General features: G+C 56.0%; 1 protein-coding gene across 3 annotated transcripts; it reads right to left on the bottom strand.

The window, feature by feature from the left end:
* Nucleotides 1-27,326, bottom strand: CAMKK1 (calcium/calmodulin dependent protein kinase kinase 1). 3 transcript variants are annotated; one of them, XM_061143134.1, is made up of 16 exons: nucleotides 27,194-27,326; nucleotides 19,074-19,475; nucleotides 18,152-18,199; nucleotides 17,338-17,391; nucleotides 16,885-16,936; nucleotides 16,503-16,636; nucleotides 16,045-16,081; nucleotides 15,186-15,207; nucleotides 13,839-13,927; nucleotides 9,854-10,053; nucleotides 7,945-7,998; nucleotides 7,148-7,221; nucleotides 5,194-5,281; nucleotides 4,869-4,997; nucleotides 2,806-2,909; nucleotides 1-514 (listed from the first exon to the last, which is right to left on the bottom strand). In XM_061143134.1, exons 2-16 carry the CDS (start codon nucleotides 19,431-19,433, stop codon nucleotides 442-444), a joined length of 1,518 nt encoding a protein of 505 aa, XP_060999117.1. In that variant the 5' UTR covers nucleotides 19,434-19,475; nucleotides 27,194-27,326; the 3' UTR covers nucleotides 1-441. The 3 variants fall into 3 exon arrangements, with proteins under 3 accessions (XP_060999117.1, XP_060999115.1, XP_060999116.1); XM_061143132.1 differs by lacking the exon at nucleotides 27,194-27,326 and adding an exon at nucleotides 20,547-20,680; XM_061143133.1 differs by lacking the exon at nucleotides 18,152-18,199 and having other exon boundaries at nucleotides 27,194-27,321.
* Nucleotides 27,327-27,758: the final 432 nt, after the last annotated feature.

Below are 27,758 nucleotides of genomic sequence, written 5' to 3' on the forward strand. Positions count from 1 at the left end.
CCGCCCCGCCCCAAGGTGGGCAGCCGGAGCCCCTCCTCCCGCGTGCGGCCGCGGAGCCACGCCCACCTGGCCTCTTCGGGCTCCCGGCTCATCTTGGTTTCCTGCCTCCTGCCCCTGGGCCTTGCCGACCGGCCCGGCGGGGTTTCTAAGGCACCACGGGCACCGAGCTTCCCCAAAGGATGAGTCCCGCCAGGGAGAGCCAGGACGAAGAGAAAGGCCTTGTGGGAGCCCTACCCACCCCCTACACCTCAGGTGACACATTCCGATCCTGTCCCTGGACACGTGCGCGTGGAGGTCATGCAGACGGGGGAGGAGGGCCGGGAGAGGGGCCACAGTCCTCAGCCCCCTGCCGGCAGGGGCGGCTGTTGGCATGAGGGCGGTGGGCCTTTGGAGGCGCGGGATGAGCGTGCTGCCGGGCGGCCCTGGGCGCATGCGGGGGGCTCAGGACGCAGCCTCGTCTTCTTGGACGCCGGGCAGCTCTGGGCTTTTGCCTCCTTCGCCAAACCCATCTTTCCTGTTCAGGGGACACCAGGGGCAGAGGGACCCCAGAGGTCAGAACATGCATGCAGGAGGACACTCTCATACACACTCATAGGCATTTTTATCTACATCTCTCAAATCCCCCAAGCTCATCTCAGTCTCGCCGCCCCTGCATCGTGGTCCCTTGCTGGTTCCCCCACCCATAGTCTCAGCCCACAACCCTCCATGGCTCCCTATTGCTTGGAAAGGAAGTCTGGACTTCCCACCCTGACTTCTGGAGCCTTGCCAGATCTGACCAGCTATGGCCTGGCTCAGGCCCCATGGACCAGGGCAGAAGGGCTTTGGGTTTGCTTTTTTTTCCCCTTTGTTCACAGGACAGATTCTACTCATCAGTCTTGGGATTCTGTCCCATAGTCAATAGATTCCTGTTATCATCCTGATATCATCCTCTCCCCAACCCCATGCCAGGGCCTTTAAAAAAAAAAAAAAAAAGATTAATAAGTGGGTTTTGATGTCTTTAAAAAGGATCCATCCCATTTTATTCTACTATAGACTTATCCCAAAGCATAAAGAACAGAGTCAGTCAAGGATAAATGTTGGGACTCTGATGAGGTAAAACCTGCTTTTCAAAACTAAACCTGTGACATGTGTGCATGCTAAGCTGTTTCAGTCATGTCCAACTCTTTGCAACCCCATGGACCATAGCCCACCAGGCTCCTCTGTCCATGGGCTTCTCCAGGCAAGAATACTGGAGTAGGTTGCCATGTCCTTCTCCAGGGGATCTTCCCTGCCCAGGGATTGAACCTGTGTCTCCTGCAGCTCCTGCATTGCAGGCAGATTCTTTACCACTGAGCCACTGGGGAAGCCAGTGTCACAGAATTATTGAATTTTATAGCTAGGAAGTGTTAAGCCCCATCTTCTCACAGTCCAGATGAAGGAACTGACCTGTCTCCCCATTAACGTGTCCATAAAAGAATAATGACTGCCTTGCTCGATTGTACACTTGGCATTCAGCCCTGTGCCCGTCATTGACCTGGGCTGGATGTCATTGACCTTAGCCTGTGACTGGCCTGTTCTACCACCAGGGGGCGCTGAGTCATAGGCACTGAGCTAGAGACCAGATGTCAAGGTTTGTTCCTCCGGTCTTGGTTCTGCCTGCTGTCCAGCCGTAATTACTAATAGCTTTCTCTTTCACTCTCACAAGTGGCTCCATTTGGATGGTAGATATGTGGTCCCCTACACGAAACCCAATGCCAGCATTATGGCCTGCAGATCCAGAGGAGGCCAAGGACTCCGTCTCCCACGCCTGGCCACTTCACAGGGAACAGGCAGTAAGCTCAGGACAGCCAAGGCCTCTCCCAGGCACCCCCCACCCCCAACCCTCCTTTGTCAAGAGGAGGACACGAGGTTGGTATGGAGACCTCCCTGAGTGTGAGCAACCTCTGTCAGGGAGCAGACACCAGCTCGTCCACAATGATGGGACTCACTAGTCTGAAGAGCCCACTTAACAAGAGGGTGGTCTTACACGAACAAAACCCACATCTGTGCCCCTGGATGGCACAAGCGAAACTGCCCCTTCCTGAGAGGCTGAGGTACCTGGATGGTGGCTGCTGCTCACCTCCCCGGGGAGCACGCCTTCCTGCAGCCTGTGAAGGGGCTGCGGGGAAGAGGGTCTGTGCCTCCCCACATGATCTTCAGAGAAGGCGTGCTCCCCAAGGCCCAGGACCCCTCACTGCCTTCTCCCTGCGGGCCTCTGCATAAACTCCAGCAGGGCTCACCGGCACCCCAAGCTGACTTTTATTTCAGTGGAAGAAGGCCTAAGTGCTGAGGACAGGGCTCACGGAGATTTGGGGAACTGCTTTCTGGCCCTCTCCCAGGAGGTGGTGAATGCACAGGCCTGGCTGTCTGGAGGGAGCCTGCAGCCATGGGGGTTCCTCCTTCCTGGTCCGTCGTCATCGGTCAGCCTGTCCTTACTTGCTGGATAAGCGTTTCCAAAGTGCTGACTGGGCACACGGCCTCAGCAATGACCGGAGATTGCACAGGCCACTCCGAAAAGCAGCGAACACTCCCCCAGACCAGGAGGAGGCAGTCCCTGCCTCCAAGACAAGCCAGCCTTCTACAAAGAGCAGACCCGAGACCCGTCTGGAAGCCTCAACTAGGCTTCCAGGGACTGAGAATGCAGGTGCAGACGGGGCCCTGCTGTGAGGCCTGGCTGAGTCCCCAGGCTCAGGGCTCATCCTGGTGATGCTCAGAGTGAGGGGATGTGCCACAGCCCCCACCCCACCCCAGGGAGTGCCCAGCAGGCCTCAGCCCACCAGTACTTACGACAGTAAGCTTCCTGGGGCGGACATGGATCGCTCTTCCCTCCGTGCCTGGGGCTCGAATGGGTTGCCAAAGGAACGCTTTCTCAGCATGGACTTAACCAGGATCTAGGGAAGACATATCAGCATGAGGAACACAGGCCCCCAGGTTCCCAGACACATGGGCAGCCTCCACCCTGACTTCCAGACGGGGAGGCAGCTGGGTGGCCCTGCTGAGGTTCCCTTTCCTGGGGCAGGACAAGGAGAAGCATCCCAAGCAGAGGAAACGGAGGGAGCATGGAGGGAAGGTGGTTGAGGGTGGATTCTGGAAATGGTGAGGAGCCTGGTGCGTGGGGGAGGGACACTGAGGCCAGAAGCAGACCAGGAAGGGTCTGGAACACCAGGCGGAGGGCACAGGGAGTGCAGTGAGGAAATGCCTTCTGGCTACGCAGGAAGGATAGAGTGGAGGGGAGGCTGTCCTGGGCTGGGCAGTGGTGTGGGGGGGTGTTGACAGGAGACAGGCCCCTACCCCCGGCTCCATGACTTTGTCCCTCCTCCTGCTATAAGGACAGCTCCATCGCCCCTGCCCACGTGCACACCAACTCTCACACATGTGCATAGCGCCAAGGGTGCCTTCATCTCTTCCTTCCTTCTTTCCATCAACAAGTGTTATATTGACCGCCTACATATGCCAGACACGATTCTAGGCACAGGGACCACACTGAGTCAAATATTCTTGCCCTCATGGAGCTTATATTCCAGTTGCGGAGACAGGCAGTAATTAAGACAGATGAGTAGAGCATATGTTCATTAGTGGTAAGGGCTCAGGTGGAAAGAATAAAACAAGGAAGGGGGATAAGGTAAGACAAAGAGGAGGATGGAATTTTTGATAAGGGGGCCGGGAAGGGTCATGTCTCACGACAAGGTGACTCTGGAGTGAAGACCTGGAGAGAGTGAGGAAGTGGCTCTGTGGACATGGGGGCGGGAGAGTCCCAGTCAGAGGGAAAGGACGTTCAAAGGCACTGGGGCAGCAGCTTCCGTGGTGCATGGTTGGAAGCAAGAGAATGGAGGGAAGAGAGGAGGTTGGCAGGGAAAGGGGGGACAGGAAGGCTGTGCAGGGTCTGAGCTGAGAGGTGACATGACCAGGTCACCAGACCACCCTGGCTGCTGAGCTGAGCATTTACTGTAGGTGGGGGGCAAGGGTGGAATCAGGGGGACAAGCTGGGAGGCAATTCCGGTGGTTCAGGAGAGAGACAATGGTAGCTAAGATGAGGGATGTGGCAGTATGGACCCTATGGGAGCTGATCATTCCAGGGACTCCATATAGCCCCAGAGCTCTGTAGAGTGCAGGGACCTTTAGCCCGCTGGCCCTAGCTGGGCCTGGACCCAGGAGGGAGGCATGAAGTGCACAGACCAGACCACACCCCCGGCACAGGCCCCAGCACGCTCTCCGGCATTGTGCTCACCCTGACTCACCACGAAACCTCAGCACAGGGCAGGCCATGACTCTCAGTGTCCCCTGCCCCCCACCTCAAAAAAAAAAAAAAAAAACAGCTGGCCATCAGGGGCTATGTTAATAACTTCCAACCATTAAGGTGGAAGATGTCCAGAGGAGGATGAGAAAATCTAAAACTTGACAGGAGAGCAGGGGGAGCACACAGGTGGTGTCTGCCTGATGTGTGGGGGCCCCAGGGTCACTTCTCCAAATCAAAGGCATCCGAGGCCTTTCCCCTGTCATGTCCTTGGCACCTAGTCCAATGCCTGGAAAATAGCAGAAGTTCAATAAACCTTAGGAAGGAAGGAAGGAAATGCTTCTCCAGTCGTGGTGAATGTTGACACTCAGCAAGGGCCAGTATATTTAAATCATTCACTCTCTTCACCACGCCTCCTGGTCTCCCTACCATGAGACTGAATAGCGTGACCTTGTTCCTGTGGGTCTGCAGTGGCCTCGGGCCCAGCAACGGGGCTGGCCAACCAGGAAGCCGTCGGTCCCGTCATAGGGCCCAGCACACAGCAAGTCTCAGGTGGTGCCCACGCCCACCGCCAGGCCCTCCCAGGAGTTGGCGACTTCTGCCCCCATCCACTTACCACCGTGGTCCAGCTGGGTATGAGCCTGACCGAGTTCTTCACCTCCTCCTCCGTCACCTCCACCATGCTGCAGTGCTCCTCCTCCGAGGGAAGGGGCTCCTCCCCATTCTTGGTCACCCAGGGGTGCAACTGTGGAGGAGAGGACGGGGAGAGTCAGGGCCCGGTGACAGACGCCAGCCAGCAAAGGACCTGGGCATTCCACCAGCAGTCCCCTTGAGGGTCCAAAGGCCACAAGCCCCAACCCAGCACCCACATGCCTTCAGGGTAAGGCTCCCCAAACGGGGAAACCAAGGCCTGTATTCTGCGGCCCAGCCCAGCCCAGCACCTTGATGTCTGGCACCCCAATTCTCGTTTCGGGGTTCTTGTCTAGCATCTTCAGGATTAAGTCTTTGAGCTCTTCGCTGACCTTTGGCCTAAAGAAAAGGAAGGAAGGAGACAAGGGAGAGATAGCTGATGGTCCTTTCCTTCCCAACTCTCCACCCTACCATGGTCCGGGCTTCCCTGAATTGACACATGGCACAGTGGTAAAGAACCCGCCTGCCGATGCAGGAGATGCCAGAGACGCGGGTTTGATCCCTGAGTCAGGAAGATCCCCAGGAGTAAGAAATGGCAACCCACTCCAGTATTCCGGGAAGATTCCATGGACAGAGGAGCCTGGCGGGCTATAGTCCTTGGGGTCACAAAGAGTCAGACATGACTGAGCATACACACACGGGGCAGAAACACTGCTGACCCTCAGGTCTCAGAGAGCAGGATGGGAGGGACGCCCCCGAGGCACCAAGGTGGAAGGAGAGAGTTTCAGAACAAGGGTACGGATAGCCTTCTCCCCTGAGTACGACATAAAGCAGTCACCCTCAGGGGGCAGAGGTCACAGACCCAAAGAGGCTCCCATGGGTGTTGGACACCCACCTGCAGGGGACAGAGATGATGAGGATAAGTTGAGAAGAGTCACTTTAAGGGACTCCAGGGGGACTTCAGCCCCACTCACCCCACCCCCATCTTCTTTCCTCCACCGGGAAGGCAGCCAGGGAGAATACTCACTGGACAGAGGAGGAAACGAAGGCCCGCATCACCCCACCTCACCCCCCACCCCGACCCCCACACCAAGAGTGAGGGCAGGGCCAAGGCTCGTCGGGAAGGGCGCAGGGCTCAGCCCACATCAGTTTCGGCCGGCTCTGCCCAGGCTTCACGCTTCATTGCTACTTAAATTCTTGGCAGAAGGAACCTACTCTTAGGACTATGACCTTGGCTCCCTCTGCCGGCCTAGATTCCTAATCCCTTTTAAAACTCCTGGGCTGGGGAGGATGCATAGCAGGAGGAAGGGCGAGGAGAGGGCAGTCAGAGGAAAGGGACTGAAGCCAGTGCTGCGGGGGGTGGCAGCTGGGGGGCGGGGAGCCATGTGGTGGGTGAACAAGGGGTGGGACCCGGGGGTCACTGAATGCCTGGGCAAGGGCGTGCCTGTTCTTGAAGCAGGAGATAGGGTGAGATTTCTTGTGCTTTATAGGGTCACTCTGCCTGCCCGTGGTGGTTGGACGAGGCAGAGGACAGGTAGGAAGTGCACTTGGCAACGGAGCCGAAAGAAATGTAAGAGGCGGACTCAACAAGGCTCGGAGCCAGACAGGAAGTGGGCGAGAGGGAGCAGGAGCACAGAGGACCACTCCCAGGTCGGTTTCTGACCTGCCCGGGGCACTCAGCAAAAGGCAAAAGGGCTCTGAAATGTGAAGCACCAGGGGCCACAGGCTGGCTGCCGTAACCAGCATTTTGATCAGAAGCATGAATGAGCACAGGGGCCTCTCCAAACAGTCCCTCTGGGCTCAGAGACCTCAGTCACAAAGGAAGGGGGAGGGCGGAAGGAGTGGCTTCAAGTCCAAGGCCCACTGAGCCTCCACTTTTCCATCTGTGAAATGGGGGAGTGCACCGGCGTCATGAAGCCCCCCACCCCGTGTGGAGAAGGTGGAAGTTCCCTGTGGGTGCAGGGTCTACATGGGGGTGATGTCACTGATCTCATGGAGGCCTTCAGTGAAGGAGCAGATAAGCATGTAACCTGGGGTCATCCCTGCCCCACTCCTGGGACTCAGAGTTCCCGTCTATACAAGGATATCCGACCCAGGTGTCTGGGACCCTCTCACACCTCCCTCCATCTGCTCCCAGGGAGCAGCTCCCCCACCTCCAGGTCTGCAGGCTGGGGCAGGGCCCTGGAAGGACAAAAGCTCTGCTCAGACTCAGACACGCCTCCCCGGGGGTGGGTGGGGCCCGTGGTGGACAACTGGACAACTCACTCCTCGGGGAACACGATGGCCTCGTTCTTGATCTTGCGGTGCAGGGCCAGGATGTAATCGTCGATGAACGGGCACTGCGGGGGAAGAGACAAGGGTTGAGGGCCCAGCACCTCAGCCTACTGGGGGCAGCTCTGGGCTCCTCATGAGATGGGGGTGGGGGGGCCTCATCAGGGCCTGGCCCACAGGGGATGCCCAGCAAACGTGGACTGAATGAGTGTGTCATGGAGGGAACCAGGGGTTGTGTACCTGCCAGGGTAACAGCCACTTGCAGCAAGGCCCGCACTGCCAGGGCCTAAGGTTTGGGAACGTGCTCCCTGAGATTCTGTCCTGTGCCTCAGCGCGGTCCCTGGAGTGGGAACACCTCTGGACAGGGAACTGGGCCATGTCAAGGTGAGATGTCCGGCCTGACTCAGAGCAGGTGTCAAGGACAATTTGTTGAATGAATGAAGGAGTGAGTGAATTTGTGAATGAATGAATGGCATTGAAGGATAGAAGGACAAGGAGCACTCAGGCTGGAGTGGTGGTAAGACCACCATCTAACCTCTGTGGGAGCTCTGCTGACCCAGGACTCCCGCACATGAATCCATCCCCCCCAAGAGGACAAGGGGACATGAGAAAAATAGAAACGCCCCTTTTCCTTCCATCATTTCTGAGCTGAGTGGGCTCTTTCAAAGTCACTCTACTTCAGGACACAAGGGCACAGCCTACATCTATCATGCTTCCTGGCTCAGCTCGTCCAACCCATGGTGCCAGGGGTATGGGCTGGCCCCAGCTCTGCCAGCCCACCCAGCACTCACCTTCCCATAGACAAAGCAGTACAGCGTGACCCCTGTGGCCCACACATCCAAGGCCTAGAAAGAAACAGTTCACATCAGTCCCCCAAAAGGAATAGACACACCCCTTGCTCAGCCAGCTCCAGTGGGCCATGGGAGAAGGCAAGCAGGAGACCTCCTTCCCCAGTCATGCATTCATTCAACAAACACTCCCAGTCCCTTGTTTTATGCCAGACCCTCTACTGAGCACTGCGGACATGGGGATGGCCAGAGCAGGGCCCCTGCCCTCCAGGGTTTCCAAGTTTCCTTGGAATGGGCCCAAACCAGATGTGTTTCCAACAGAACAGTGCAAAACCCACTTCGTCTACAAGGTCACATTTGCAGTACCCATAACACTGATGCACCCCAGAATATTGAATTTATACTTGCTAAACCAGCTCTCGCTTTGAGAAGTCATCCCTCTTGCTGATGATCCCCTGGAGAAGCGATCACCCACCTTCTTTCTGACACCAGAACAGCCTCTGGCCCTCAGCTACCTCCACAACTCCTCGGGGCTCCCCTGCACCCTGGATTCAAATGTGCCCTGTCTCTACAAGTTCCCGCTTCTGGAACCCCACTTCCTCTTCTCATATCCGCTTTCTCTCTTATGTGAGTGATCCTCAAATCTCTACCTACACATTCCTGCCGCAGATGCCTCATCTGAATCCAATCAGGGAACACCAGACAAATGCACACTGATGTCATTCTACAAAATAACAGGCCTGTTCGCTTCAAAAATGCCAAGGCCAAGCCACTCTTCCAGATTAAAGGACCCCAAAGAGACAGGACAAGTGAATGCAGTGACTGACCCAGGATTGGATCCTGAACCAGAAAACGAAAAGGCATTAAAGGACACAGTATGGGGGCAACCGATGAAATGTGAGTAAGGTCGATTAGGTAACAGTCTTTTATTGATCATAAATGTCCTAATTTTCATAACTGTACTGAGGTTATGTAAGAGAATGCCCTTGTTCTCAGAAAATATCCCTGGCAGTATTTAGCGGTAAAGGGGGATAATGTCTCCAACTTCCACAAATACAGGGAGAAACAGTGAAAAGGCAAATGGGATAAAATGACCTATATAGGAATAACCTAATATGTGTATATGTGTAATTGATTCACTTTGCTGCACACTTGAAACTAACACAACATTGTAAATAAATTCTACTCCAATAAAAATTAATTAAAATAAAAAGAAAAAAATCTCTATTTACATCCCTCTCTTGACCTTCATATCGACACACATGTCCAACTCCTCAACCATTTCCTCCATGGCAGAACCACAGGGGGGCAGCCAGCACTCCACAGGGGATAACAGGATGTGTGCCCGGGGACACACAGAATCACAGCCTCTGCTCGGAAAGCTTTGCCACTGCCTCCGTCACTTAGGACCAAGCCCAAACTTCCAGACCCTCTAAACTCTGCCCAAATGCCACTGCGCCCCTCAGTTCTCTGGTATGTTCTCTGGACCCCACCTCCTGTAAATTCTCCCCATTCTTTAAGGCCTAGTTCAAATACTGCCATACCCTCAGAAGTCAGGGGAGCCTCCGACATCCCCCGAGACAGGAGTTCTCCTGTCCTTTCACCAGGATCAAAGGGCAGGGAGCTGGGCCATCCGAGCTCTGACTGTCCCACATCCCAGCCCAGAACTCAACAGAGAGCAGCTAGTAGGAAATTTCTGCAGGGGGCCATTGTGCTGGAGAACGAGAGGAGATCCAAGCTGGGGTTCTCGTTGGACACCAGGAAGAGGCAAACCCAGGGGGAGAGGACCCTGTTTGGTGCTCACTCCTGAGACACGAGGACCTTGGCTCCCCCAGGTTAGACATGGGATGGCATGACATGCTCCCCCACCCCTCCACCTAAACCCCAACCCAGACCGGACCCTGGGGGCCACCTTTCCACTGAAGCTCTGGCCGGAGTCAGAAATGGCCTCGGGGGCCATGAACGCTGGAGTCCCAGCTGTGCTGGACAGCCGAGCATCGTTCCCCTCGAACTGGTTGCTGACACCAAAGTCAGCGATCTTCACGTGCCCGTCGTCTCCCAGAAGCAGGTTGGATGGCTTGATGTCCCTGTGGATGATCTTCTGGTAGTGCACTGCAGAGAGAGGCAGCTCAAGCGTCGGTCTGGGGCCCCTTCACCCAAAACTGCCCCCTTGGCCCTCGCCTGGCCCTGGAGGCGCCCTCAAACTCCAGGAGAGAAGCAGCTGGGACTTCCTGGCCCCTGCACACACTCGTCTCATGAGGACCTCGGAAGAGGATATCAGGGCCCCCTGCTCAGCTATGCAATGAAGACACTAACTCAGGCTGTTAGTAACAGAGCCAAGCCTGGACTCTCAGGAATCTTGGAACTCCAAGCCTGGTGCTCTCTCCATGGCAGTCAAGGCCCCTGCCATTGAGTGGACGTCAAAGGAAACTGGGGAAGAGGGTCTCCATAGGCCCTCCCTGCCCCCCCCCCCCATGTGAATGCTGTCTGCAGGCTCAAAGCCCATCAAAATCTTTCTATACTTTGGGACTCCCTGGTGGCCTAGTGGCTAAGACTCCGTGTTCCCAATGCAAGGAGCCCAGGTTCGGATCCCTGATCAGGGAACTAGGTCCTACATGCCACAATTAAGTGTTCGTATGCTGCAACTAAAAGGTCCTGCATGCCACACGAAGACTGAAGATGCTGTGTGTCGCAACTAAGACCTCGCGCAGCTGAATAAATCAATTAAACAAACAAACCTGCCTCCAGTTCCATCCCCTACCCAGCCTGTCACAGCTGCCACTGCTTCTTGGACTGAGGGTGGGGTATCCTGCAGAGGTATTGCCCTCAGCCCTGGGACTCTGGGCCAATGGGGTTTTAGAGAGGGAGGGCACGCCAGTCCTTGGGACCTCCAGGATGAACATGGCTGGGGTAACGGTCAGCCTGCTCTAGTAGGCTAAGTGCCCACCCTGCTTCCTGGGTCCAGCATTGCTGGGAAGAGACGAGCAGCTCAGACTGAGATAGTCCTAGATGTCCCAGCAGAGAAAAGGCACCAACTTCACCCACAGCCTTGCACTTATGAGCTCGCCACTCAGCAAATACCTTCCCCTGGACCACCACATCCCGGGATGATGGAGATAAGGGAAGATGGAACAGGAAGGAGGGCAAGGGAGGGGAGAGGAGGAGGAGAGGGTGGCTGGGGGTGCGGGGCAAAAGGAGTGAGGGTCATATAATAATAACAATAGAGGGGCTTCCCTGGTGGCTCAGCGGTAAAGAATCTGACTGCCAGTGCAGGAGACACAGGTTCGATTCCTAATCCAGAAAGATCCCACATGCCACCGAGCAACTAAGCCCGAGAGCCACAGATACTGAAGCCCACGCACCTGGAGGCCCTCGATCCACAAGAGAAACCACCGCAATGAGAAGCCCGCACACCACAACTACAGAGCAGCCTCCGCTCACAGCAACTAGAGAAAGGCCCAGGCAGCAACAAAGACCCAGCACAGCCAAAAACAAATATATAAATAAAAAGCATTAAAAAAAAAAAATAACAACAGAACCCACGACCCTACAGCACTCTCCTCCCATGTGTCAGGTACATGTGAATCATTTGACACACACCCATTCAAGCACGGGTGGCTCTGTATTTGATCATGGAAAGTGGGCTCAAATTCTAGCCTCTCCCTTGAGTTCTCAGCTCTTTATCCAAATGGACATCCTGTGGACATCTCAATATATATCCCACTATTTCTCGATCACATTTTTGTTTTGTGGCCGTACTATGCAGCATGCGGGATCTTAGTTCCCAGACCAGGGATCAAATCCCTGCCCCCTGCATTGGGAGCGTGGAGTTTTAACCACGAGGTTAAACCTCGAGGTTAAACCACGAGGTCCCACAAGGGACCTAGGGAAGTCCCTCAAACACATATTTAATGCAGAATTTGACCTCTCTATCTGCAGTCACCACCAAACAAACAACCCTGTTCCTTGTCTAGTCCCTCCCATTTGATTAATGGCCATACTACCAGTTGCTCAGCCAAAAACCCCTCCTTCCTTCAGATCTCACATCCAATTCATCAGCAAGTCCTATGAGTTGGACCTCTCAGATATATTCCAGACCCGACTGCTTCTCCTACCTGCATGGCTGCACTGGCCCCATCTGTGAGAGTCAGGCCTGAGACTCCCAGGGCACAGGGAGCCTCAACTCCCCCTTCTCAAGCACGGATCACAACAAGGTGGGCCTTCAGCACCCAGTGTCTCCATTTGTCTGCCTGTCCAGCCCCTGGTGCTGTCCTATCCACTCCAGAAAACCCTTCGCCGACCGTGATTAGCTAGGTCTTGATGAGGCTTTACCCAAGAGTCAGATGGGATCAGCTTGGCTTTTTTTTTTTTTTTTTGCAGAGAGAGGATGAGAGACAACAGGCCCAGGACAGGAAGTGGGTGGAAGCCAAGCTGGTGTAGGGTTGTGTCTGCCAGAACCACATCACTGAAATGCCCTCCTCTCACACCTCTAGGCCCTTGTAGGGACTTTCTGCAAAGCCCTCTTTCTCTGTGCCTCAGTTTCTCCATATGTACAAAGACAGCATTAACATGAAGACACTGGAGTGGCTCAAATGAGATAGACATTCACTGCAGGTCAAACCTCAGCTGGCCCTCACCTGGTCCCCTAGGGAGAGAAGATGCTTCTGATAAACCAAGCTGAGGATTCAGAGGGGGGATGTATCCCACTCCCCAAACCAGGCCAGGACCCTAGGTGCGTGCAGGCCCCCTTCTCCCCATGACCAGAGAGTCACCCGGTGCCGGCCACCCCACCTCCTTCACATCTGCTCCCCACTGCCGCAGCCCTAATCCAGGACTCACCATCTGTCACTTGGGCTGCAAAACCAGCCTCCTCCCTAACCAGTTGGCCGCCTCTTGCCCTCCATCCAGCCGCCACACAGCTGCCAGACAGAGCTTTCTAAGACACAAATCCGCTCACTCCCCTCCCCTGCTTGAAGCCCTCTGGGTCTCACAGAGCTGACAGGATAAAATCATGAAAGTCCTCTGCACTGACATTCCCAGCCCTCGAGGTGTGACCAGGACAGTGCTTCCAGCATCATCTTTCCTCATCCCTGGCTCCCTGGTTGGACTCAACCAAACTGAACTCCTCCTTCTCAGATAGTACATGCCTACTCCCCTCTATGCCGCTGCCATGCGGTACACCCTCCCACCATGCCTCAAACTGGCCAGTGAACTCCTATTCGTCCTTCAGAACCCTGTTGATAAGTGGTCTCCTCCAGGAAGCCTCCCTTGGTCCCTTAGTGCTCCGACAGCTCCTGTGCCTCCCCAGTCTTGGCAGGCGCTGCTCAGGTTCCTGTCTCTCCCACCAGGCTGCGAGATCCTTGAGATCTCTTCTGGGTCTTCGGCATCCACATGCCCCCAACTGGCACTTACTAGGTGCTCATAAATGGATAAATGAATGAATAAATGAATTGCAGACAGAGGCTAAGCTAACATCCTCCCTCCTGAGCTCTCCATCACCTTAGGGTGCCTCACAGTAAACCCACTCAGCTACCACCCACCCGTTCCATGCCAGGACTGACTCTTCCTGGAGCAGCTGGACACAAACGCCTTCCCACAGCTCTTGATGCCCTGTGAGAGGCTGAGCTTGAGATACAGGAAGAACATCCACCTATGCGGTAATAAGCAGGCTCCCAGAAGGACCTGGCTCATGCTCAGTGAAATCTGCCGCTACCCTACCTGTTCAGGAGGTTTCGGCCCCGCCCACAGGCCCATTGACCCGCCCCCAGCTAAAGATGATTGGCAGATCAGCACTGATTGACAGGAACGGCTCAGAGCCGGCTCACCCTGGGCTCCAGCCCCTCCTGTGTCCCCCTCTAGGGTCCCCAGCCCAGGGAGGCAGGCAGCCCCTCACTCACAGTACTCAAGGCCCAGGATGATGTCCCTCAGGTAGAGGCGAGCTTGCTCCTCGGGGAAGGGCTTGTCGCAGGGTACTTCCATGACCGGCCTGTCGGGAGGGCGGGATGTTTAGCTGGAATTAGGATGAGCAAAAGCAGATGGCAAGTTCCCCTTCACTGGGCCCTACAAACTCCTTGGGACATTTCAGGAGCCCTCTAAGCTCGAATGGGTCCCTGGAACACAAGATAGTAGCTTTTTCTCTCATATAAAGAAAATTTGAAAATACACATAGATGCACATATCCCTTTTCAATCGTTACAATTTCAAATTAGCTTTATCTTACTTCTGGTTGGCTTGGTATGCCTTCTTCTAAGTACTTAATTATCAACAATCAGACAGTTGCAAAGACTCCATTTACAGCTGTGTTTCTCAAACTGTAGGTCCAGGACAAAGAAGGTCATGAAATCCATTTAGTGGGTGGCTACTGCTTTTTCTTTTTTTTCCTAATAAAGTCCTATTTACTAGAGTATATCACATGTAATAAGGATATATGCTGTTTTAGAAAACTTTGGTTTCAATTACAGATATGAATGGCAATGTAAAACTTTATTTCTTACTTGGAACAGAGATAAAAAATGCTGAAAGCCCCTGAGTCTTTTTTTTTTTTCCCCTGAGTCTTAAAGGACACATTCCCTGCCTCTTGCCGGAACCGGTCTTTAGGGCCTCCCAGACAGAGAGACAAGTCACAGCCTATATTCAAGACCTTAGCGGTTAAGGAGCCCAGTCCACCCAGCCCTGCACCCACTACTCCACGTCAGCTGCTCCGCACATACCCTGAGAAGGTTAGACAAGGCAGACATGAGTTAGAACCCTAGATTTCATCAGCGACTCACTGTGTGCCTTTGGGCAAGCCACTTACCCTCTCTGAACCTCAGCTTCCCCTCTTGTAAAAAGGGAGTGAATGAAGTCCCAACTACCTAACTCACAAAATGTGTAAAACTGAAAGAACTTTTTTGTGATTTGAATACAGGTGAGAGTTGAGTTTCATCTTTCTACTTTTCCTTTCTTCTCTCGCTCCGGCATCAAAATCTTCTTCCAATTCTTCAAGGCCTAGCTGGAAATCCACCCCCTCTTCCTGAGGCCTCCCTGACTATTCCAGCCTCACTGACCCCATCATCCTTCAAAGAATCACCTTCTTGGTCTCTTATTTCCCATCCATTTCCCCCACCCCACCCCCAAACCCAGACCACAGCTCCCTAAGGACAGAGCCTGGGCCTCTTTCTTTCACTAGAGTAGCTGACCCTAGGACTAGGGATACAGGGAGGGAAAGGAAGACCTGGCCTGCCTGAATGCGATGGGGAACTCACCCCTTTCTCAGGAGGTCAAACACTGAAAGAAAGGAGAAAAGAAGAGTAGGTAAGTTGCAGCTAGGCTGAAAACACAGCCAATGCCAAGATCCCTGCCCCTTCTGGAGGGTGGGAGAGGGGGCAGGCATCCAGGCATACTTGAGGGAGAGACAGGAGAGGGGTCCCAGGGTATCAGAGGAGATAAATGGCTGAGAGTGGGTCTACTATGAACTTGCCTCACTGGAACTTTAGGTGCCAAGTGAGGAGCATCAGCATGAATGCGTTTAACAGGGGAAACTGAGTCTCAGAGAAGGGGCAGGTAGGAGAGGGAGTGGAGGCCAAAACCTCGGCCTCTAACTCCTAAGCCTGTGTTCCTTCTGGCCCATTCCCTGAAAGCCTCTAAGCCCAACCCTGAATCAAGCACCAGGGACTTAAGTAACAACATCAGTATTACTGTTACTAACAATAATAGCTAATGTGTCTTGTAATAACTTGTAATAACTCATTTACTTCTCACATCAACCCTATGGTGTAGATACCATTACTATCCCCATTTTACAGGTGAGGAAACTGAGGCACGGAGTTATCAGCTAGGGCCTGGGAATCCACATCACATAGCCTACTTCTTGTATCTGCCTGATCTACTGTCTCTCCAATCAGTGGAGTGGGGGTTTGGGAACACCGGTTGACTCTAACTGGATATCCTGAGTCTGGCTCAGCAGGGCTGAGAAGAGAATCTGGGACTTGAGAACATGTCTTTCCTCCCTGTCCCTAGTAGGTCAGTTCATTTCACAAGGCCCATCTGAAGGTCAAGTGTGTCCCTGGGGAGCCTTTGGACCTACCCGAGTAAGCTACTTTGGGGATGAGTTGGGTTACTCACCCAAATAGAGATTGTCCTCAGCTGGGTCATCCAAGACCTGGTGAGAAGGAGCAGACACGGTGGTGGGACTTGGGGAGGCATGGGGTAGGGGTGCTTGCCAGCCCTAGGACCCACTGTGTGCTCTGCAACCACCCCGGATGATGGAGCAGGACCTGTGCCAGCGAGGCTGATGAGGCCTCAGAAACCACTTGCCCCTGACCCTGGTCCACCACACAGCCCCCTGCCCCTCTCCCCTTCGCCATGGGGCTCACTTCTTGCCTCTGGAGCAGCTCGTCCCCTCCATGAGAACCTGAGAACATCCCAGAGCAGCCTCAACTGGCCCCAGAAGCCTCCTGGCCATCCCTACCCCAATTCTGGCCCTGCTCTTGGCACACCTCCCTTAGCAAAATCCCTGGGTCTATGCCAGGTGCCCCCTGCACCGAGGGCTACTCCATAGGCCTCACCGGCTCGCCACCTACCTCGATCAGCTTGACCACATTCACGTGGTCCAACTTCTTCAGGATGGCAATCTCCTGGTACACCCGCTCCAGGGGCAGCAGCTGCTTGGCTGGGCCTCCCTGGGCAGCCTGGGACCCTCTGGGGGGAGGCCGACCTGTGATCAGGAACGACAGTCCAGCCTGTCACAGGAGGCCAGGCCTCACCGCAGCCCTGCAGCCAGCCTTAAGCAAGAATCTTGCAAGACCTTGGCCTTGGCCTCAACCCACCAAGCACAGTCCCACCACCAGGCCTTTGCTCACTCGCTCCCTGTCCACCCCCTAGTCCTAACAAAGCTAGCCTCTGAGGTCTCCCCCTCGTCCCCAGGCCAGGAGCTCCCACGCACAGGACCAGACAGATACGCACGTGGGAAGCCGTACTGCTTCAGTAACTTCTTCTTGGAAAGAACTTTCATGGCCTGAGGAGGGAGGGGCAGAGATGTCACTGACGTGATGCCACCAGGGATTAGAACAGACTGGTTACATGTGAACTGAAGTCCAGAAAGGCTCATGGGCACACGGCCCTGAGCGTGTGGACTGGCTGCAGTCACGCTGAGTTAGGAGATGGCCATGACTGAACCTTAGGCCTTACCCCTGTTTCCCACAACAACCCTTTCTGGAGCTCTCCCCTCGGAGGCATCCAGCGTCGGCTTGCATATTCCCAGGGTCCAGAAGCTCGTTCCCTTTGCATTCCACTAAGGACAGGGAGATTACTCCCTTCACAGGCAGCCTTGTCCACCGTCTTGGCACAGCTTCTGCCCACCCCCCAATCTTCTAGGGCCCAGTGTAGGCGACACCTCCCTCCTTTCCCCAGACTTACATAGTGTCTGTCTTCACTTTCATTGTAGGCCAGCCTCACCACACCGTAGGCACCCTGCAAAGAGGCACAGGTCAGCCCTTGCTGGATAGGGCAGCCTCCCCCAAGACTAGGGGGAGAGGAAGAGGGGAGCCCGAGCTGCTCATTCCCCCCATCTCCTCCCACATCCCATCTCAACCCCGGTGACCTGTGGGCATAAATTTCAGGCAGGAAGGGAGGGCTCCATTCCCAGGTCACTGCCCCTGCTGGGCTCAGCACAGCTCTATGCCTTCCCCAGTCCCCTCCATCAAAAACTCTGAGGAGAACTTCCCCAGGGGTTCAGTGGTTAAGAACCCACCTGCCAATGCAGGGGACAAGGGTTCGATCCTTGGTCTAGGAAGATTCCACATGCCATGGGGCAACTAAGCCCATGTACCACATCTACTGGGCCCACACTCTGGAGCCTGTGAGCCGCAACTACTGAAGCCCGTGAGCCTAGATCCATGCTTGATATCAAGAAAAGCCACTGCAATTAGAAGCCCATGCACTGCAACAAAAAGTAGCCCCTGCTCAACGTGACTAAAGAAAGCCCATGTAGCAAGGAAGACCCAGGACAGTCAATAAGTAAATAAACATATCAAACTCCAGGGAGTCAGGAATCAAGAATTATCTCCCATCCCCTGTAAAGGACAAAACTTCCCTCACATCCAGGGTAGGACTTTCTTGGCTCAGCCTCACATTCCCGGAGGAGGAGAGGGATTGTGGAGGATCCAGACAGGCTGGCTCCGCAAACCCCCAAGACAAGTTCCCCCTGCTCTTGGCCTGCCCCCAGGCCTACCTTGCCAATCTCACTCTGCAGCTTATACTGGTTCAGCTGTACGCAGTCCTGGTGGGGGAACAGAGGGGCCATCAGGTAGAGCTTGAGCCAGAAGCAGCACTCCAGGTGCACTTGCAGGGCCCAATCCTGGCCCCAGGCCCCTCACCCTCAGGCCCCAGGCCTCATCAACATGTCAAGTTTAGATGGGGAAGTGAGGTGGTGCCAACATCAAAAGTGATACCGAAAGCTACAAGACTTGGGTAATGTTTGGAGATGTGAATGGTGAAATTTGCCTGTGCTTTGCTCCCTGAGAAGTGGTGGGAAAATACACTAATTTCCACCTGGATACTGGGGGCTGGGAGATCCTGATGTGAGAAACCCATGAGCAAGTACTTCTGGAAGCAGCTGAATGAGGAGACTGCATAGACAAGAAAGATGAGGACAACCTTTGGACAGGGGACCTGGCTCTGCCTCTAAAATCTGCAGGTTGCTCAATACTTAGGTTCACTTTAGATCTAAGATGCAAAGACAGAGCCAGTGGGAGCCCAGAGGCTGGGAGCAGGCTGGCAGTTTGTGAGTCACAGCAGAGTCTATGAGGCAGGATTAGAAGTTGGGGGCTCAAGCTGGGGAAGACTTGGGGGACAGGAGAACACACTGTCTATCTTCGAATCTCTAAATGGACTTCTTGGGGAATAAGGGAGGGACCTATTTCCTAGGCTTCGACTGGGAGTGGGAATGGTGGGACTAATAGGAGGAAAGCAACTGGCTCAGATGGAGCTCCCCTGGGTGGGAAGAGGCAACATAGAGAGATAGTGAGTTCCTCGGCTCTGGGGGTATGCACACCAATGTCTGGACAGCAGTGTGGCAGGGGTAGAACAACGAAGGGTCTTCACTGAGGACTGCTGAGAAGCTCATGGGCACCCCCTAGCTCTGCTCCACCAACCTCTGCGTCCGAGATGGCCACGTGGTGGGACTCAATGGTGGGCCTGCGCCAGGCCCGTGGGGAGATGTGACTGGCAGGCCCTGTGGCATAAGGCCCAGCCTGGGCCTCCAGGCAGCTCCCCGCTGGCCGTTCCTGCAGGGAGAACTTCCTTGTCGAGAGGCTGGGCCGGGTTGCAGGGTGTCTTGAAGCAACGCCGGGGATCATGGAGGCTGCTCTGGCCCGTGACGGAGGGTCCACACAGTTCCTGGGAGGCTCCGGGCTGCCATCCGTCTCCTCCAAGTGGGTCACATCAATGGCGGCCACTCGCTCCACCAGCTCAGCCCGAGGGTCCTGGCAGCAGACCGCCGGGCCCCGCTCCATTGCCACAGTCAAGGGGGTCCTCAGTGCAGCCTTATGGGGAACCTAAGAGGGCAGAGAAGGCTCCAGTCCTGGCCACCGAGCAAGGTCAGATTTCCAGGCCCCACCCCCACCATAGCCACAAATTGTGAGTCCCACCTCCATGCCTTTGCCCTGCTGTTCCCTCTGCCTGGGTCGCCAGCATCCAAACTGAGGTCTCCCTCTTCACTAAAGGAATGCCAGGGGGCTTCCCTGCTGGCTCAGTGGAAAAGAATCCGCTTGCCAATGCAGGAGACACAGGTTCGATCCCTGATCTGGGAGGACCCACATGCCGTGGAGCAACTAAGCCCATGAGCCACAACTACTGAAGTTGAGCCTGCGCTCTAGAACCTGGGAACAGCAACTACTGAAGCCCGGGGCCCTAGAGCCCGTGCTCTACAGGAGAAGCCACCGCATTGAGAAGCCTGTGCGCTGCCACTAGACAACAGCCCGCGCAGCAGTGAAGACCCAGCACAGCCAAAAATACAGTGTTTTTTTAAAAAAAAGGAATTCCAGGAACTCATCTGGCTCTGCTGCACACCTGCCCTCTAGACCTCAGTATTCCCATCTGTAAAACAGGCACATCAGCCTTGCTGGCTTTACAGGGAAGCAGGGAGAATTTGATATTCTGGAGTCAGAACAGACGGACATGGGCAGAACTGGAGGCCTCGCAGCACCGGCAGAAACAGAACCCAGGGTCAGCTCAGGCCCCCATCCAGCAGACAGCCCAGTGACTCACAGCTCCACCCCTTGACAGCAGAGCATTCCAAGGCTGCCAACGCCGCCGCTGCGCTGCCTGAAGCCGAGCTGAGCTCCTGATGCTTCATGTCCCCCCCCCTCCACCCCTGTCGCTGCTTCCAGGAAGATTTCCCTGGGGCTCCAGCCTCTCCCACCCTGGCACCTTATCCAGGGAGGCTTCTCCAGGGCCACAGGGCAAGTCTCCCATCGCTCCCTTCCCTGCCCCAGCAGAGCCTGCAGCCCAGGACAGGGTCCATTAGAGGAGGTGGCTGCTGCTCTGATGACAGTGAAGAGAGACTTCACTGCACTTATTTCTCCTGGTTTTTCCTTCCAGTTTATTCATGTGGCCAAAATGTTCACCTCATCTGTTCAGGTTGAGGTGCTCCCCTGGCCTGGCCTTGCCTCCTGGTCCTACTGCAGTCTGAGCCCCCAGCAAGGCCCAAACCAACGTCCAGTGTCCAGTCCCAGGCCTCACATTCAACCACATCCCTGGGCTGAACCCTGACCCCGAGCTGAACCCGGACACTCAGGCTGGGACTCCATCTCTGCCCGGGGCTGAGCACAGGCCCCACCCCACTCAGTGCCCCTCCCCCTTCCTAGACCAGACTCAGTATCTTCTCCGGAAAAGGAAGCAAGTGGACTCCTGACCCTCTGCCCTTCCTGTCTGGTGGTAACTTGCACCGTTACCACAGAACAATTTCGAGAACATGGTCTTTATCTCATTCCTTATCCCCCCATCACCTTGCTTTGACAGATGTCAAGGAGGCTGGGCTCGCTGGAGTCCACTGGAGCCTGGGCTGGGTTCCAGTCCTGCCTCCAACCTACCCAGGGCAGCTCCTTCCCAACTCTGAGCCTCAGTCTTCCCATCTGTACTATAGATGCAGGACCTTCCCAGATTCCCAAGGCCACAACAAGACTTGGAAATGGATTGTGGGTAAGGGCATGGTCCAGAACTCCTGTGTTTGACACCCAAAGTATTGAATGAGTGGTAGCCTGGTGGAGCTGATGTTGGCATGCAGAAAGGAAGGGGGAAGGGAATCTAGACTGGCAACAGGAAAAGACATGGACACTGGACCTAAAGGAGTGAGGGGAATGTGAGCATCAGGGAGGCCTCCCTGGAGGAGGTTAGAGTGGCAAATGGACTAAAACATTGGGAAGGCTTCTCTGAAGTAGGTGAGGAAGTAAGTAGGGCTGGAGCATCATGGAGGCCTCCCTGGAGGAGATGGAATGGGATTAGAGCATCAGAAAGGCTTTAGGAACCAGATGGTTGCAAGAAGGAAGAAGCCAGGGCTAAAAGGAACCCTCCAAGCCTGGCCCACCCTGCCATCCTTCCCCCTCACTCTGTAGGTTCTTTTTCTCCCACATAAACTCCACAGATTAAGGTTCTTGTCTGCCTCATCTCCATAAGACCACTAGCCTCTGCAGCAGTCCCTGAGGCATAGTAGGAGTTCAAATAATATTTGCCATAGTGATCATTATAGTCCTGGCCCCATTACACAGATGGGAAAGCAGAGAGGAGAGAGGGAACCCCAAGAAGCTTAAGACCCCAGCCCACAGCAGGGAACAGATGGCAGTGTCTGGAGCTCTTGTCCTCTGGTCCCCAGCAGGAACCCAGGGGACTGAGAACCATCACAGGCAGAGGCCACAGGCTGCCTAGCCCATCAAATTTGCATATGATTTTCCCCGAAGCTATCACCCTGGCCACAGGCCATCTTCCTTCAACTCCCCCCTTTTTTTCTCAGATGAGGAAAGTAGGGCCCAGCAAGGGACAGGGGTGGGTCTGGGGTCACACCTCAGGTCAGGGCAGACCCTTCCTGCTCCACTTTGGGGCCTTGTTCCCTGGTTTAGGACACAGGCTCTGAAGCCAGGCTGCCAGGCCAACGCCCCTTCCTGACGGTGTGCCCATCCACGGGCAGGTGACCGACCTCTGTGCCTGGGTTTTCCCCATCCGCAGAGTGGGGTTAGCAGCAGTATCACTGCCCAGGTGGCTGGGAGGAGTTAAGGAAGGCATGCCCTTACCGGGCTCAGAACCAGGCCCGCCCCTAACGGAGCCCCGTAAAACTGAGTTGTTGTGTTGCTGTTGTTGTGATTGCCTGGGACACGCGGTGGCCCAGATGGAGGCGCGGGCGGCAGAGGCAGCTGTGAGAGCTGACGTCAGGCCCTCCACACTCCCTCCCGCCTGGATCAGATTCAGGTGACTAAGCACAGCTATGCGGGAGGCGCCCCGGGGAGGCCCCAGGTTCCTGCCTGTGTCCAGGCGACAGGGCCTGGCGCCTGTGTGTGACGGTGTGTGTCAAGTGAGAGAATATGTGCGAGCGGGGCTGTCAGCTCGGGTGACAGTGTGTATGTGTCGGGGGGTGGGGGGTGGAGGGGGTTCCGCACACAGGAGCCCGTCTGCCCGGAAACAAAAATCTGTGGCTGTGGTCTGCATGCGGTGGCTAAGCGTGTTCATGTGCACTGTGTGTCTTGAGGTCTTTGCGTACCTGTGCCCCAGGATGGGGGGAGGGGGGTAGGCCCTGCACCCGCTGGGCGCCATGGGAACCTGATCTCAGAAAGTCAAGTTGGAACTTCCCATATTCCCATGCAGTCACCTGTCCCCCAGCCCGGGGCTGCCTGCTGGGCTGGGCTGTATGTCTTGGGCAGGACCCACCCCTCTCTGGGAGCTCACCCAGGGCGTTTCTCAGGGCCCTGCCCAAGCTGAAACCTCCATAGATACTGTATAGAAACTGACTCGGCGGCTAGCTAGGAGCCACATGGGCAAAAAAGGACAGACAGGCTGACAGCCAGGCCCAGGGCAGAGCAAGGACTTCTACAGGCATGGGGAGCCTCCTAGGGACCAGCTTGGTCCTGCAGCTGAGAATGGCCAGGCTCAGGCCCTTCCTCACTGAGAAGAGCGATCCCCAGCTGTCCTCCCAGACTGGGACTATGTTGCCCTGGACACTTCATTGAACTTTTGGAGCCTCAGCATGCTCACATGTGAATAGGATAGATAGCCCCTATCCTGTCACCTCCCAGGGCTATGGGAGGAAGTGGATGAGACTGTGGACATTGGAGCAGATGGTGCCTGAGCGATGTGGGGCTAGGATACGTTTATGTCATAGCCACCGAGAGAGAGAGCCTTGTTGTGCATACAAAGTGCAGCCTCAAGGACTTCCCTGGTGGTCCAGTGGTTGAGAATTCGCCTGCCAATGCAGGGGACACAGGTTCCAGCCCTGGTCGGGAAAGATGCCACATGCCTCAAGGCAACTAGTCCTGTGTACCACAACTACTGAAGCCTGCGCACCTGTGCTCTGCAACAAAAGAAGCTCATGCACACAACTAGGGAGTAGCCCCTGCTTGCTGCAACTAGAGAAAGCTCACATGTAGCAGCACTGACCCAGTGCAGACAAAAAAGAAAAAAAAAAGTTACTCTTAAAAAAACAAAGACAAACAAAAAAGCCCACAAAGTACAGCCCCATATCTACCCCTGGCTCCAAGATGGCCTGGCACATTACCCAGCTCAGACTTCTCCTTCCAGGCTATGTCCCTCATCCCCACCTCATTCCCAGGTATCTGGCTGCTCCTAAGGGATGCAGGGGGCTTCCCAGGAGGCCTGCCAATGAAGGAGATATAAGAGACTTGGGTTCAATCCCTGAGTCAGGAAGATGCCCGGGAGGAGGGCATGGCAATGCACTCCAGTATTCTTCCCTGGAAAATGCCATGACAGAGGACCCTGGCAGGCTACAATCCATGGGGTTGCAGAGTCGGACATAACCGAAGGGACTTAGCCCACAGCACACAGGGGATGCAGACTCTGGCTCCAGACCCCACAGGACCAGATCTCTTCAAGATGAACCTCATCACATGGGTCCCTCAGAGGAGGCCCAGAAGAGGACAGAGCAGGCATATCTTGCTCTCATCCACACTGATTCAAGCAACCTCGCCTGGGATGAATGTCTTCAGACCTCGCCCTGAATTCTGGAAGGCCGCTGGGAACCTCAGGGCCAGGTTGAGCAGGGGCCCAGCTACCATCTAGGCAAGACAAGCCATGGCCCTGGTTGCCAGGGGACAGGCCAGAAGGGAAAGCTCTAAGGAGGTGGTCTGGTCCCCTGGGACCAGACATAGAAGATGGCCTTGGTATCCCTGGGCTGCCTCACAGGAGCTGTGTTTATGCTCCTGACAAGTGTCTGGATGGCCCTGGCAACGGGTGGCCTCCACGGCTCCCGCCTCCGCCTGGGATGACTCAGTCCCCTTGGGGGAGGCCCAGGCGTCTGGTGCCAAGTCATGCTGGAGGATGCCTGCTGTGACAACGCCCCCTCCCATCCCCAGGGAGGCCCCAGCCACTGAGGTGGGCTCTGCGCCTAATTCAGCCCAGCAGCCCTCGGCACATCCTCAGCACCTCCTGCTGAGGTCCTCCAGGCCCTCCCTCCTCCCCCTGCCCCTCCTCATCCTCCGTACCAGGTCCACGCCTCCAGCCCAACTCCTTCCAGCCAGCTGCCTCCTCCCCTTGGTGCTCCCCAGCAACTCAGTTCCAATTCAGCTCAGCATTTCCCTCGAGTCTGCTCTTCTTCCCTTGTCCCCATCACAGAGACGAGTGCCACCGTCCTCCCAGTTCTCCCAGGCCAGAAGCCCAGCAGCCCTCCTTATCACCCATCGTTTCCCTTTTGCACATCCTTAACCCCCGAACCTAACCCCACTTACTCTCCATTCTGGCCGCAAGTCCCAAACTGCAGACTCTTGTGCTGCCAGCCCTTCGGACAGGCTGTGCCTTCTGCCAGGAACACACCTCCCTCTCCTTGGCTGCTAGAGGACAATTCAGACATCTCCTCCCTGATCTCCCCACAGATGAGTGAGGTCACCAAACCTAAATCCTTAAAAAGTCCAGATCCAGCCCTCCACTTTCCTTCCCTACTATTTCCTCCATACCTGCCACGCACCCCCAGGCTCACACCTCAACCCCACCCCACCCCATCCTCCATACCACTTCCTAGAGGGAATATTGCTAACATGCAAGTTAATTTGGTCTCAGTTCTTCCAGACCTGGCCTTCCAGGATCTTAGAATCTGAAGGACATAAGAGCAGGAGACCATGCTCTGAGCAGCAAGGAGACTGGGGCTCAGAGGCTGGGAAGTAGCCAGGGAACCCAGAGCCATTCATTCACGTGACAAAAAGCTCAGTTGAGCACTTGCTGTATATGCCCAGGCATGGTGCTAGGTGACAGGAGACAAAGCGGCAAACCAAAAAGACAAAGTCCCTGCTTCAGTGAAGTTTAACTTCAAGTGGGACAAGAAGCAACAAACAAGATAGCTGGGAATTAACAGATGGCATGTCAAGTGGTACATGCAGTGGAGAAAAAAATTACAGTTGTCTGAGAGGAATCAAGAGTGAAGCCCAGGGACTTCCCTGGTGGTCCAGTGGTTAAGGATCCACCTGGCTATGCAGGGGACATGGGTTCCATCCCTGGTCAGGGAACCAAGATCCCACATGCCGCTGAGCAAATAAGACCACGTGCCACAAGTAGAGTCCATGAGCTGAAGATCCTGCAATGAAAGATCCCACATGACTCAAACAAAGATTCCGTGTGCCACAACTAAGACCCAATGCAGCCAGATAAGATGGTGATCACGCTGTCTGAGGAACAGCAAGGAGGCCAATGTCCTTGGAGTGGGGTGTCCATGTGTGAGAGGTACCTGATGGCAAGCATAGTTCCAACCTCGAAGAGAAAGCACAGTCATTCACTGTGCCTGGTCTCAGGGATGGCTTCCTGGAGGAGGTGGCATTTAAGCTCCTGATCGCTGAGTAAGAGTTTCAGAGGAGGTGATGAAAGGTCACACAGTGCATGACAGAGAGCCACTTCCTGGCTGGGATTCAGGGCTTGGCCCTGGGGGTCTTTATGGACAGAAACCAGGAAATCTTAAAAGCCAGAGGAAGGGTCTGAGTAGGGTAGTGACTGCGTTGGAGGCGATTTTAAAAAAAGATCCCTCTGCCCTCTGTAGGGACTAAAGAGGCCAAGGAGGAGGCAGGGGTCCCCGGTCTGTGGGCCTAGGATACAGTCTGGCACTCGGTGGGTGCTCCATCTGTATGCTTTAGAGGGAAGAGTGAGGGATGTGGGGGCGACCAGTGCATCCTCAAGGACACAAGCTGTTTGCTCCTGCAGACTCCCCGGCCTCGTGGCGGATATAAACCCCATATGTGCCCACTGAGACATAGTCCTGTGACCTGGGACATAACCTTCTCTACACACTCCTGTACCCCGAAGACACACATACACACATCACTCCCGGAGCAGGCGCACGCCCATGTCCGCGTGACCCGCCTTCACACACCACTCCATCCAGTAAATGCACCCCCCTCACACACACAGGCACACTCCTATGCCCACGTGACACACGCACACCCGCCTCCAAACACCACACACAGGTCCCCGAGCACGTGTGCACCCTCCGAGCTACCAGTTCTGCGCCTGTCAGGCCGCAGCCACCGCACCCTCCACCTCCGCCGCCCCCCTCCGCCCCCGCCCCAGCCAGGAGGACTGCGCAGCGCAGCCGAAGCCACGAGAGCGTTGCATCTGTCCCATTCATCCTCCAGCCCCAGCTCCTGCAGGAAGAGTCGGGGGAGGGCCGTGTGGGCGGAGCGCTCCGCGCAGATCCACACGTGGGTGCCCGGGTCTGGGCCCACTCCGCATAGGCACGGCCTCCCACCAAGAGCAGGGGAGGGGGTAGTGCGCCGGGTATGGACGCGGTCCCGCAGATCGGAGCTAGGCAAGGGACGCAGACGGCGGAGCGCCCTCGGAGATGCGGTCCTGGGTGCCGGCGCAGACAGATGCAGGCTCCGGGAGGCACCGCAAAGACTGGGCCCCGCAGACCGAAGGGGGAGGATCCCCGCAAGGACTAGGTCTGGGCTGTCTTCGTAGACGCAACCTCCCAGACCATCCCTCTCCCCTACAGGCTCCGGGCAGACGATCAGGCGTTCGTCCCCTCCCGCTCCCCCGCCCTTGACCGCCCCCCCCCCCCCAAGCCGACCCCTACCTCAGCACCCAACGACAGTCTCCGTGGCCCTGCGGGCTGCCACGCTCGCTCCCGCGGCGCGCACCCCGCCCCGCCCGCCTTCCCAGGGCCGAGATCACCGAGCTCAGACCCGCGGCGCCGCGGCTCCAGGCTGCGCTCGCTCCTCAGCCAGCTGCCGCGCCCGGCGCGCGCTCATTGGTGGAGCCGCGCTGCCCCCCTCCGGCGCCGCCCAATCAGAGCCCAGGACTCTCGCCCGGCTCCGGAGGGGAGGGGCCGCGGCGGGCGGTGGCTCCAAAGGGGCACCTCCCCCTGCGGCGGGACCGGCCTCGTCACGCCCCCATCGCCCTGCTCTAGGCTGCCTGGGGTCCCCCGAAATCGTTCCAGGCCGCGGCCTGCGCCCCTTAGCGGGGCCTGGAGGGTACGAGTGCGTCACTACCCTTTGTCCCCCAGCCAACTCGGCCTGGCAGGGGCAAGAGCGCACCCCCCGCCCCCGGGGGCGGGGACGAGGCGCAGTGTGTATTAGGGGAAGGACGAAGCGAGATCAGCCACTGGATGGGGCCCAGGCCTAGGGCCAGGGAGAAAGGCC

This window comes from Dama dama, chromosome 5 (genome assembly GCF_033118175.1).
Source record: "Dama dama isolate Ldn47 chromosome 5, ASM3311817v1, whole genome shotgun sequence".
In the NCBI taxonomy this organism is placed as follows: Eukaryota; Metazoa; Chordata; class Mammalia; order Artiodactyla; family Cervidae; genus Dama; species Dama dama.

Coding starts and splice junctions, on each gene's coding strand:
- CAMKK1 (XM_061143134.1), bottom strand. CDS start 19,433: ATGGAGCGGGGCCCGGCGGTCTGCTGCCAGGACCCTCGGGCTGAGCTG. Junction 18,200..19,073: donor TGGCCATCTCGGACGCAGAG/GTTGGTGGAGCA, acceptor TTCCCCCACCAG/GACTGCGTACAGCTGAACCA. Junction 15,208..16,044: donor TGAGGACAATCTCTATTTGG/GTGAGTAACCCA, acceptor CCTTTCTTTCAG/TGTTTGACCTCCTGAGAAAG.